This window comes from Uloborus diversus, chromosome 5, assembly GCF_026930045.1.
Source record: "Uloborus diversus isolate 005 chromosome 5, Udiv.v.3.1, whole genome shotgun sequence".
Taxonomy (NCBI): Eukaryota; Metazoa; Arthropoda; class Arachnida; order Araneae; family Uloboridae; genus Uloborus; species Uloborus diversus.
The window spans coordinates 71,672,028-71,685,377 of NC_072735.1; the positions used below are offsets into that span (position 1 = coordinate 71,672,028).

Below are 13,350 nucleotides of genomic sequence, written 5' to 3' on the forward strand. Positions count from 1 at the left end.
ATGTCAGTTGGTTTATTCATTTAGAGAGCGATATTAAAAGTAGGAGCCAAACAGCCATGATAGTATATGTAGGAGCCATGATAATTCATTTTGCTGTTGCCATACCAACAGTTCTTTTTAATATGTCCAGCTCTTCCACAATTGTAGCAAATATTTCCTCGTGGACCCAATTTCTTTGTTTCAATTTTAAAAGCATTTGATCTTTCCATTGGCGCACGTTCGTCACAATCATTTTTCTCCTCGAGCGATTTCGCTTTAATTTTGCTTTTCAAATATTCAGCTGTTCTATCCTTTTCCGGTAAAACGTCAATTAAATCGCCAATGTGGCTATAGTTTGATGGTAATGCTCTTAACATATAATTCAATTTCTCTTGTTCCGTTACGGTAGCACCGACTTGTTTAAGGTCGTTCACACACTTTTCAAAGTCATCGAAAAATAAACTTAGATCTGGATAATTCTTTAACTTCACATTTTCTAAATTATTTCTACATACAATTTGCAAAGAAGTGGAAGTTTTCAAATACATTGTGTCAAATTTGGCAATAATTTCAAAAGCAGAATCGCATTCATGAATGTATTCCAATTGCTTATTTGTGATAGCGCCATAAATATAATTTGTTGCTTGAACATCTTTTTCTACCCATTTTGCTCGATCATCGTTAGCATTAACTGTCCGTTGAACCACTTCCTTACACTTTTTGAACTGCAAAAATTTCATCATTCGTGTTTTCCAATTAAAGTAATCTGAACCATCGAAAAGCGGCATACCAATATCACTACTTCTTGCATACGCCATATTAGGTTTCTTTCTCTTATATATCACTGTTTCTAAAGCAACTTACTAACAAATCTTCTTGATCTTCGATAGTTTTCAATAACTACTGCTTCTGCTACCATGTTAAGTGAGCTCCGTGGATTTGTTATGTTGCTTGAAGAATAATTAGGGATCCAGATGCATTTTTACTTGTATTTATTTAGAAATGGACAACAACGAAAATATAACGAAACTACAGCAACGACCATTTCAAAAATAGTAAAAGTACTAATGTGTTGCCACAATGGTAAAGATAAATGTATCATAATTTAACAATTCGAATGATCAAGGCCAACAGAAAAGCCACTAGTAAAGACCTTGTTAACAGTCTGAAGCAGTATGGTGTGGAGGTATACCCACCATTGATCCAATGAAGACTCATCACCAAAGGGATCCCTGGTCAAAGGCCGTGCAAGAAGGTCAAAATCACCCCAGATATGGCAAAGAAAAGGATTCACTGGTCAGGATTTACTCTTTAAAACATTTCTTGAGCATATTTGGTGCAGTGAATCCTTTTCTTTACCATATCTGGAGTGATTTTGACCTTCCCGCATGGCCTTTGACCAGGCATCCCATTGGTGATGAGTCTTCCTTGGACCAATGGTGGGTCCACTTCCACACCATACTGTTTCAGACTGTTAACAAGGTTTTTACTTAGTTGCTCTTCTGTTGGCCTTGACCATTCGAATAAGTTTTCTTTCCATCCTTGGTGACCTTTTTCATTTTCTGCTACATTATTGCATATGAAAGCATGTCTTTTTTACACATTTTACTCTGTGAAATTTACTTATCTCTGGTTAATCTGGGGTTGACTGTATTTATTTTTCAGCCCCTTTAGAAGAATGTGCCAGTATTTTGTCTCAGAAATGCAGTTTAATAGAAGATACAAATTTCGAATTTGATGGAGGTGGTGCTTCATCTGCTCAAGCTGCATTTCTTTTTGTATGCTACATATCTTACTTGCATGGAAATTTGTAAGATTTAAATTGTATCTTTATTTTTATTTATGTAGTGAAAACTTTTGATATTTTTTTTCATCTGTTTTTTCTCCTCCTCTTAGAATTGTGGAAGTCAAGTCTGCGATACCTCATTTAATATATTTTATTTCTTGCAATTCTGAAAAACTTTCATCTTCATCTGTTATGTTAAAGCATTTGGTTTTACTTTGGGCTGTGAGTAACTATTTTTCTATATATTTTAATTTTTTTAGTTTAATTGATAGCTTAACTACTAACTTCCCCCAAAACTTAAGTAAACTACTGAAGTATTAAAATCTCCTGAAATCCTCATATTTAAAGCCTGAAATATTTTTATACATAAAAAAGTAGAATAATTGCAAATCATCCTGTTAGTTGGAAGGGGTCTTATCGTAAAAGATCATGTTGAAACATTGTTTTAGGACTATAAGTTAAAAAGAATAAAAAAAGATGGTTCTTATAGAACTACTGTTATCAACATAATATAACTTATGACTAATTAGCAGCAAACAAAACTTTTACCACAGCTGCAAAATTAAACTTAACTGTTTAATGCATGTTGCAGGGGTGATAAAATTGGAAGAAATGCTCTCAACTGGTCTTTTTCCCTGTAAAAGTGCCTTCTTTAGTCTCAAGTGTCCGCTGGTTGCATGGTGGTAAAGCGCTGGTCTTCCATGCCCTGGTCTGTGGGTTCTGACCCATGGAGGCCAGTCGGTGGATTTTTAACAATCCAGAAAATCGTCAGCGCTCATGTCATGTGATTATGAGGCAAGTAAAAGACCTCTTGGGCATTTGGTTTGGCTTTGAAAAGGGTTTAATCCTTAGTACAGTTTTGCATCAATAAGAGCCCAGGTGCCTCGGTCTAGCAGGTAAACTGGATGTCAAATTCTCATACAGTAAAACCTGTAAAGTTGACCACCTTTGTAAGTTGACCACCTGTCTATGTTGACCGCTTTTGTCAGGAACGGAATTAGTCCTATCTCATATAATAAAGAAAAACCTCTGTAACTTGAACACCTCTCTATCTTGACCACTAATGTACACCAAATTTGGTTTGAAATATTGTAAAAAAAAACCTTTGTAAGTTGACCACTTGTTTTATTTTTTTACACTTTCTTCAGCAAATTATTTTATTTTATTATTTATTTATTATTATTATTATTTCTTTTTTTTTTTGATAGCTTTCCAAAAATGTTTTTAATGCTTTGATGAGAGACTAGCATTTTACTAACTAAACAGCAGCATAAAGCTTATGCTGCTCTTCATTCTCCAAACTTGTTTTCATTTGTTTTTCTATTTGAGATAGCTTTTTGTACTCCGTTCAATGAAAATAGGTGTCAGTAGAAAAGTTCAGTCTTTTCTTTCAGTTGCAATATGTTGTGGCAACACAGGAATTGTGCTAAAAGAGCAGGCCAGGATCTATACGTTTTGAGCCTACTGTAACAAAGTATGTAGGGCCCTTCCCTAGTGGCCAGCAGTGTATTTTTGTGAAGTGAATAAGTCTTAGTGCTATTTTTTTTTCCCTTTTTTTTCTTCAATTTCTAGGGCCGTTAGCCCGTTTAAGGACGCGGGCCCCTCGCTCTGCTGGTACGCAGATGTACACCTGCTAATGAGTAAAGTTACATGCTTCTGGTGCAAGGGATTAAGAGATACGACATTTTAATTTTGCCTTTATGAACTGGGAGAGTCGTTCTTATTGCTCTTTGTGCTATAAGTTGTACAAAGAAGGCTTGAAAAAGAAAATTAGTTGAACTTGAGATTAATAAAAAGTATGAAATATTATATTAAAATTAATTGAAAATGGAGAAAGACGGGGAAAATTAGCCAGCACATATGGAATTTCTAAAACTACAGTGTCTAATATAGTTAAAAACAAGGAAAAAAATAACAAAATTATTTGAATAGTATTTTTAATTATTGTTTCACTTTCAATAATGTTAAACAATGAAAGTGAGTTGAACAGAAAGAATAAGGGTGAATTACTCAAAAAATGAATACATGGTGCCAGAAATGACAAAAAATAGAAAAAATCATTGCCGCCCTTTTTAAGTTGACCACCCGTCTAAGTTGACCACCAAAGTACTGCACCGTGAGTGGTCAACTTACACAGGTTTCACTGTAGTAATGGCACTCCACTGATAGTGATGCCACATGAAAGAATGGATGCCATATCTGGGTATGGCAGTAAGTCTAAAAATGGTTGAACCTATTGCAACCATATTGGAAAAAAAAAAAATCTCAAGTCCCTAAAAGTTTTTTTTCCTAAATCTAGTTCCTTTTTGCTTTAAAGTTTCCAATGCATTTTGAATTAACTCTTTGGATTTAACCATTTTGAATTAAGTCTTTGGTCTATTTGCATCTTTTTTCTACAAAATATGAATTTGTTGTTCACACATTATCGCAATAATTTTAAAATTTGAATCATATTGGGACAAGATAGCCAGAGTTTGAAACTACAGCAAACCCACTTTAATCCGCAAAATAGAGTGGCACAGTTATCGGGAGTAAGCAAATTCGAGGATAATCCACAAACTTTGTAAAAACAATACTAGTGTATGCAATAGCTTAAAAATACCAATAACGACCGCATACACTTAAACTATAGCTAAAACCATAATAGAGTATATAAAAAACGCATGTAAAAGCGAAAAAATGATAGCTCATTACTAATACACACATACGTGAGCAAATCGCACAGATAGATTACCTGCCAAAATAAAAGTAGGTTACACCAAAAATGCACAGGAGAGGGGTGGAGAATGTTTTCAAGACTGATCCCGTCACTTGTTTATGCGTGGAAGTAGTGCAGATCTAAGTCTAGTTTAAACCCAAATCAGTAAGCAGTGAAGATTTAAAAATCAAGTTTAACTAATCAGATTTCGGTGACCTTGGAAGATTGATGTCAGTGGAAGGGAGAGGGAAGAAACAAATAGGAATGTTTAAAAATAGGCTTAGCTCTTATTAAGTTAAAATGTGTGTATTTATCTGCATTCACACAGATCATCTCCGATTAGTTTTTTTTTAAAGCGTGAAAATCAGCAGGGCAATCCATCCTGCTGATAAACCCCTTGTAGATAATTGGGAGTTTACTATGTTGGTTTGGTATAATAAAATCATTCAACATATTTTCTTGTTCTACACAAAAGTAATTTTAATCAACTAATTTTTCGGCTGATAATCAGCCAATTATAAATATTCGGCAAAGTGGCTGATTAGTGAGTGCATTACCAATTTTAGTCTGTAAAAGTTGCAATAAAAGTCTCTTTTCAATCAAATTGTTTAGAATTTCTGTCTTTTTCTCCCTTGAATTTTAGCCCCTGATAATTTTAAATTCTTCAGTCAGTCTTTTCTAGTTAAATCTTTGAGCTCTTACCCTTGCCTCTTTGAAACTTTTTCAAAAATATAATGTTCTGAATTTTTACACAAGTACAAAATTCTTATTTCTGACTGGTCTATCAAATCATTCATTTTTAGAGTAATTTTACTCATTATCTTTTTTTTGTTCACTTATATTTTTTCTTCTTTTTCTGTAGAGTGTTATTTTAAGGAATTGTGCTTAATTCCTTATTATTTGAATGTAATACAAGTTGCTTGATACTTCATGTAATACTGTTCCTCTTTTGTTAGATATGTATGTATGAATGCTATAAGAAAAGCAACACAAAATTGCATGCAGGATTTGAAGAAGGTAATTTTCCCAAAGCAGTAACATGCAATGCATTGTTCATAATTTAAGCTATATTATTGCACTTTGCTTACAAATGAAAATGTAATTTGTGTCTTTATACATGTCATGTTGTTTGAAACATTTTACATATAACATTATTATTACTGTAACATGTTACTGTATTGTTATTCTAACTGACATCTTCTGTATTTAACACTCATATGTCAGAAAAAACCTATCCTGTGCTGATTTTTTATGCTTTGAAGTAAGTCTAACTAGTTTTAAAAACTTCTTGGGAAGAAGTCTGAAGTTTTTTATTTTCTTGCTTTATATTTTGTTCTTCTTTTTGTAAAAGGATGAAATTTTTGTTAAAGATTTCAAGTTTTTGTTGTCTTTAAAAGTATGTAAAAGATTTTTCCCCCCTCAGTTAAGTAGTCTTTTAATTAATATTAGATTACTTTTTTTCTTTTAATTATTTTTTATCATCTTGTGTTTAGTTTGCAGTAGTTTACCCTCTTACAAAAGCATAATAAATATTTGAAATTAAAATAACTGTAGTCTATTGATTAAAATTGAACAGCATTGGTCAAATGTATTTAGCAAGGAGCACATTTTAATTCAATATTTGCGGTCAAAAAAAAAAAAAAAATCAAAACAGAAAAGAAAAAAAAAATCTGAGTTTCAGGGATATATATACCCAATCCCTACTCCCTGGATATGTCCCTAGTATTTACTCTTTTTTTTGACATTTATATTTTCTGAATTCTTTCATACTTTTCTCCACCTTTTGTACCTTTGAGCATAAGGATTGCTGTGCTGTGGCACTGTATGACAAGAGTTAGGAAATAAAATATTTTTATACTGACTAATATATTCGGAATTAAAAACATAATAATTACAAATAAAAGCATTGTGTGAGTCATTCCATGTCAACTGGCCTGATTTTCCAAACTGTCCCCACCGAACCATCTCCAAATTGGGTGAAATTTTATAGAGGTGCAGAGATACCTTTGAAACTAACCTATGTAAATTTTCAGCTTTCTAAGTCCAAATCTTTAAAATTTAGGATCTCCCAAAAAGTGCTCCAAAATGACGAATCAGTTTTGTGAAACGGTGTGCCACGTTTAGGCTCAGGTTGCTAAAAAAAAATTTTACACTGAAAGTTTGAAATTCTAGGATCATAAAGCACTTTTGGCTATGAATACATTCTAGTATTTTTGTGAGTTTGAGCTCATTGGTTTTTGTGTAGCACGCTGTAAACTCTTTTAGAATGTTATAAATTCTGAACAAGAATGATTCAGTTTTGAAACAAAAAAAGTAATGGAAAAGTTGAAGGGTATAAACATTTGTACAAATAAGGGGCTGTTCACATAAAGGATGTTACACTTTGAGAGAGTAGAGCGTTGGTGAAATTGCAACAGTTTGTGACAAGGGAGAGGTAGGGGTAAAAAGTATGGCATCACTCATTTTTATAAGAATATGTTTCTAAAAAATGGCATGACATATGTAGGGGGGAGGTTCTGTGAAGTGTGATAATTTGTGCCAAAGAGGGGATGAGGTCAAAAATGTTTGAGAAAAAGTGTGACATCATTTATGGACTGCCCCGTGTGCAGTAATTCAAAATTACTAAACTTGAATCTAAAGGTATGCTGTGTATTTAAAATTACAGCAATCATTCCAAAGTATTACCCCCTTCCTCTATCTGTCCTCTGCATTTAAAGAAGATCATCATTTTCAGTCTTTTTTGTTTTTACTTGCTATTAAAAAGAAAAATAAATAAAACTCAGCAAAAGCATGAAATCAAAATACATTTCTACCCCATAAAATTTCTTTGACATGAAATGCATAAAAGAACTAACTGGACTGCAAGGGTTGTAATTGATGGCAAAAAAGAGGGAAGTAGCTGAAATTTTCCTATTTATATAGATTATCTATAACTATCTGATAATGTTTTTTTTTTTTTGTAATTTTATATTTGCTTTTTTTTAAAGCATTTTTTTCTTTTATAGCCAACTCAATCATTTGGGATGTTTTGTTGAAATTACCTGTACCTCTGGATGTTTATACGCATCATAAAGTATTTCTTTGGTGGTGTGTTGCAACTAATGAACAAAACTCCATGAATTCATCTGTAGTAAGCTTTCTTCTTTGTCATAAAATGCTATGAGAATGTACAGTTGAACTCTGTTAATATGACGAGGGTTAATACGAAATAACGGCTAAAATGAACATTTTGTTAAGTTTGGTTAACTATTTATTTACATTAAACGTGTCATGGATATTATGTAGATCAAAATGAAAGTTTCAGTTAAGACAAACAAAACTTCTGACCTCTTCCTGGAAAAAAATCGCGATTGAGTGCTTCAATTTTCTTTTTCAGCAATTTTGTGTCACTATAGAAAGCTCTCCATGTATTCCTTAATCCTGTGAGTCCAACCCTTTTCTTTTAGTCATCAAGTAGTGACAGCTATTCTATCTTTTCCGGGTGGTACTGAAAATTTTAAGTGAAACTGCTGTCAATGCCGGCATTTAATTCCCAATTGTCCTTTATATCACCTGCCTCTTAATCTAGAATACCTCCCTCCCAGTTCATACTTGTTTGCTCTCTAGGGGTTGAAAATATTCTTAGCTGCATTGAGCTATTGTGAGTAGCCAAGGCCTCTGCTATTCTGAAAGAATTAACGCTCATTTCACCATTTTTTCTCCATTTTACATTTCTTATAAACTGAATCTTGCTTCATTTGGTAGCCCATTAAAAGCTGAAGATGGGGAGTGTAAAAAGAAAAGCACTATCGATTCGTGAGAAGATCGACATTGTCAATGAGTTGCAGAGCAATTCTGTTTTAAATTTACATATGAATTTTTAATTTTTCCCCATTTTACTTATTCACTGTTGTTGTAAATAACGGTTAATACGAACAAATTCTTGAATTGTCGCCAATTTGTATTAACCGAGTTCAACTGTATATAAATGAATATTGTTAGACAGCTTTTTTAAAAATGAATGTACTTTTTATAGTACAGTGGACTTGTGCTACAATGCGATTCAACTTACATGAAATGGTTATAACGCTAGTTTTTCACGAGTGAGGAATTTGAGAGCTTACATTAAATTTCTTGCCCGCAGTAAGAACATTTTTGGAAAGGATCATGGGACTTAATTATTGCCTCCGCTATTGGCTACTAAATATCGCTGAAAGCTAGTTCCCTACCTGTACTAGTCTAAACGATGCTAAGATAAAAATATGAACTTTCTGCACACTCAACTCAAAACTATCTGCAGCATGAAAATCATTTCAAAGAAGGTAGGGAAAATTTCTAGTGAGAAATAACATTTACTTTCAAGCAAGTATCCATGAAAGCAAAAGGGCAATTTTATTCATAAATTTCTCAACATGTTTTAAAGATAACCAATGTTTAATATTAGTATTAATTAACAAAAATCAGGCGATGCACTTATCTAGAGCAAAAGTTTCTGAACAGCAGCAAATGAATCCGCACACATTGCATCTGTATTATCTAGAAATAGTTTTAACCAGGCCTGTAATTTCAGACCTTTTATAGGGAGGGGGGAGCAAAGGGCTTGTCCTCAATACAACTCATAGGGGAAAACAATATAATGCATAATTACATTAAGTTTCTTTCAGGGGGGGGGGGTCCACGGCATGAAATTTTGACTTACACTAAGGGTCTAGGAATGTATCTCTCGCATAAGTTGAGACTTGGTTGACTGTATAACATAGTATTTTAATTCATATGTTGATACAAAATATTACATATTAAAAGGTTGCTCTGAAAATAATGAAAAATTGGTCACCTCTCACATGGCTAAATATTTTACATGCTTAGTTTTTTTTTTTTAGAGAAATCTTGCTTTTTCCCTCTTTACAATCTTTTGTTGAAGAAGTAGTTCAAAGAAGTAGTATGTATGCTGTGGGAAGGTAAAGTACAGTATTAGCAAAAATGAGACGTGTTTTGTATTCCATACTAACAATAGAGAAATGTTAGAATTTGACATTTTTTTCTTGTTTTACTTTCAGCAACAACCAAATAAGCAAGCTTATACAGTAAAGTAAAAGTATGATAGATGACAAAATTGCAAAAAAAAAAAAAAAAAAAAAAAGTGGAAAATGAAAAAATTTGTAGTCACTGCACTTTACCTTCCCACCACAGTGTTATTTGTCTTTATTCCCCTGTATATCCCCTTCTCTCCTGCTTTTATTATTTTTGGGGGGAACTGGGGGGTAAGGGAGTTGTAAATGTTCTAAAATTTTTGAGTTTCCTATTTTCAATGTTATATTTTGCATGTTTATTATTTTATGGTACACCATGAAATTACCCCCCCACCCCCCACCCCATTACACATGAAATTTCAATCGTATATGGCATACCATTTTTGGGTCATGCACACATATGTATGTGCAGACAGACATAACGAGGAAACTCATGTTTATTGGCTCAGAGGTGTTCAAAATGATTGGCCAGTACACAAATTTTTGAAGTAATTTTTTTTTCTTTAATTTGCTTTTCAGAAAAATGATTTGTAGTTCATTTTCTAAAATTTATTTTAGCTTTACTTGTGGATAAAATGTGGCCTTGAAGATATTTCCAATGCTTCAAATGAGAGTATGAAAATTGTCATTGAACTTCTGCAAAATAATGAATTAGCAAAACAAATATTTGTGGTAAGTATTTACTTACCTTTCAATGCACCAGTAAAATTTGTTTCAATAATTATTGTTTATATTCCCCATCTGAAAGCTCTGGAACATGTTTTAATCAAGAAAATGTATTTTAAATTAACATTTGAAAACCTCGTGTAGTAAAAATAATTAAGCTACGTTTTTTCATAACTAATTAGTTTGTAAATTGATAGAAAAAAAAATACTACCAAGTATTATGTTTCTATACTTGCTTTAAAACCCCTAGTTGAATTAATTTTGACATAGTAATCAAACTGTCTGTTAAAATTTCGACTATACTGTGGGGGACACATTGACTTTGACGTTAACTGAGTAATTATTTATTAGGTGCTTATCTACAAATGTTTCTTTAACGATGATGAGGATCTATTTACACAAGAATATGAATGTCCTGTTACTTCTGGATACCACAGCATCCGGTCCTAATCTGGCACATGGTACCACGCTACCTTCTAGCTCTGGTACTTGAAACGGTGCTCAACCTCAGCCAAGTCTTTCAAAGGGCAAGAACCACACTGGTCCCCTCTCTTGACCATAGTCAATTGCACTGTACTGTTTCCCGCACGTTATGGTGATACTCTCGCTGCCACATAGACTCTGGCAGCGCCACCGCGCAATCTCTTGTCATGTAGTTGTGTAGGGGCTTGTCAGCTAGTTCCCACAATACCTTGTTTGACATCAATCCCTTGAAAGTCATAGGAATAGTAAAGTACTTATTCCATTAATATTTTTCCTGTCTAATTATCTCTGGGTAACAACCTGCCAAAATTTTTCTTCTTGTTTTTCAGTTGTTTTCTTTGATCTTTGGATGTATGTTTTACATCTTACAAATTAAGTAACGTTCATGAAAACAAAGTTATTAGACTATCTTTTTTTTTTCTCATTTATTTTTTCTAGTTGATAGTGATTTTGATGCAGACACAAACTATACAATATTTTTGTTGGTAATGAAAACAATAATTCTATTGGTAATAAAAGCAATAGTTTCATTGTTTAAAAAGAACTTCTATAAAAAAAAATTATAATCTTAGAACTTTCAATCTTTCACATGTACTGTTTAAGCATTTTATTTACTTCCATTATAAAAAGGTTCCTAAATTCTATGTTTTAAAAAACCTATTTTTTCATTTATTTTTGTTAATTTGATTGAATACTTGCTCGAATTTTAAATCTACAAAAGTTGTTATCCCATAAGCTATTTGAAAATTTGCTATCAAATGTAAGTATGGAATGTTTCAACTGCCAGTATTGTTATCATTACACAACTACAAATATAAATGTGTCGACCAGCAACAGGTTCTGAGCCCAACTAGGCCTGTCTTAGTTCAATTTATCAATCCCCAAATTTGGATCAAGACCTATTAACTCTATTCACTCTGTTGTAAGTAACAGCTGCTTCTGGTAAACTACTCCAAATGCCTGCAACCAAGGGCGCCCATATAGGGGAGCAGGGGGGGGGGCTCAAGCCCCCCCCCCCTTAGAAATTAGAACTTCCTTGCTTTCAGTACTTTTTTTTGCAAAAATGTAAAAACATTTCTTCTCCAGCTATTAATGAATAATTAATTAAAAATGTCAAACTTTATTAACTATAATCTGTACTGAAATTAGTTTCTATGGGGAAAATATTCTGCTAAAATATGGGGAAAATATCTGAGCCCTCCCCCCTTAAAATTTTGCATATGGGCGCCCTTGCCTGCAACCCTGTTGAAGAAGTTATTTTTCCTGATTTCAAGATTAGCTTTTGATTTGAAAGCTTAAAACAATGACCCTTCTTTTGTCATCTGTGCAGAAATTCAACCCATAAACATCCCCATTTTAATAAACTTAAATAACTGGATCATGTCCTCTCTTACTCTCCTTTGCTCAAGGGTATGAGCCTGGAATCATAATTTAAATTAAAAAGTCAATTTATTAACCTCGTAACCCTCTGTCCAACCCTTTCCAATGAATTGATATCTCTCTAAAGGAGACCAAAACTGAACAGTATATTCCAAATGAGGTCTTACTATAAACAGTGGTGTTCCCACCAATTTTTCTGAGGGAATACTCCCAGTAATCTGTTGTGCACAATATGTGTATGTGATCATATACATATTATCCCACATTAGCCGATATGCCGGATAATTCGAGGTTTATTTTGCAACAAAACTAAATTTCCCCATTTAGTTCCAATCAGAAAGCAAACCATTGTTACTGTGATTCGTTCATATTAAACTTTTAAATAAATTGTTTTTGGTCCCTTTTAAATAAAAAATGTAAGTTTAATTTTTCTTTATTGAATAGCTATGGTAAATTCTTCAGCACTGGCTTAAGGGCAGTAACTTACTGCTTAAATATTTACATAGTTTTAATTTAATTTTTATAAAATTATTTGTTATTGAATAATATTTTTCTTGCCAAAGTAACAAATGACTTTGTTAGTTAACATTTTTACAAAATTAAACAGTTTATTAATACTAATAAGATATAGACAGAACTTATATTAAATGTTTGAGAGTATACGGCATATATGGAGCATACTCTATGGGAAAACCCCAGACTATGAAGGTAGAAGAACTTCCTTAGAAGTTTGTGAAATAGATTTATTGATTGAAACCCAACATTCTGTTGACTTTGTAATTGCCTCACTGCACTGCTGATTAAACTTCAAGTCTTGACTAATTAAGAGACGCAGATCAACAACTCTTTCTTCTTTGCTTAAGATAGATTCAGGGGGTAAAACAGTTTAGAGGGTCAAAAATACTGACTTTACTGACCAAAATTTATAAAATACTGACCAATACTGACTAAATACTGGCCATATACTGACTAAAATTTAATAAATTAACAAACTTTGGCATAACAAAAAAGAGTATCATACTTAGTGAAATAGATACTAGCTTTGTTTGTAATATGCAGCAACATAACATACAGCTAATTTGGTACACATTTTGACTGAAAGTTTAGTTTATGAAAGTTATTTATTGTACAATGAATAAAACTTTTTCTGAAACTAGGAGAATAAATTAGAAGATTTTGCAGCTGTGTTTAAAATAGTATTAAGTAATTGGGAGCCGTTTTTCATTCACTTTTTTTCTCTTTGAAAACTCAGTAGAAAACAACTTTTTTTTTTTTTTTTTTTTTTGAAATTGGGAAACATAAAGTTAATTTTTAGTGAAAACATCTTTTAGTAAAACTCAGAACACATT

General features: G+C 32.6%; 1 protein-coding gene across 1 annotated transcript in view; it reads left to right on the forward strand.

Annotated features, from left to right (window-relative positions):
• LOC129222052 (uncharacterized) overlaps positions 1-13,350 on the forward strand; it is a 67,715-nt gene that overhangs the window by 19,567 nt on the left and 34,798 nt on the right. The window contains exons 4-8 of the mRNA XM_054856474.1: positions 1,645-1,789; positions 1,876-1,987; positions 5,420-5,480; positions 7,469-7,593; positions 10,031-10,144. Of these exons, the coding sequence (XP_054712449.1) occupies positions 1,958-1,987; positions 5,420-5,480; positions 7,469-7,593; positions 10,031-10,144 (330 nt within the window). The 5' untranslated portion in view covers positions 1,645-1,789; positions 1,876-1,957. The remainder of the gene's footprint in view (positions 1-1,644; positions 1,790-1,875; positions 1,988-5,419; positions 5,481-7,468; positions 7,594-10,030; positions 10,145-13,350) is intronic.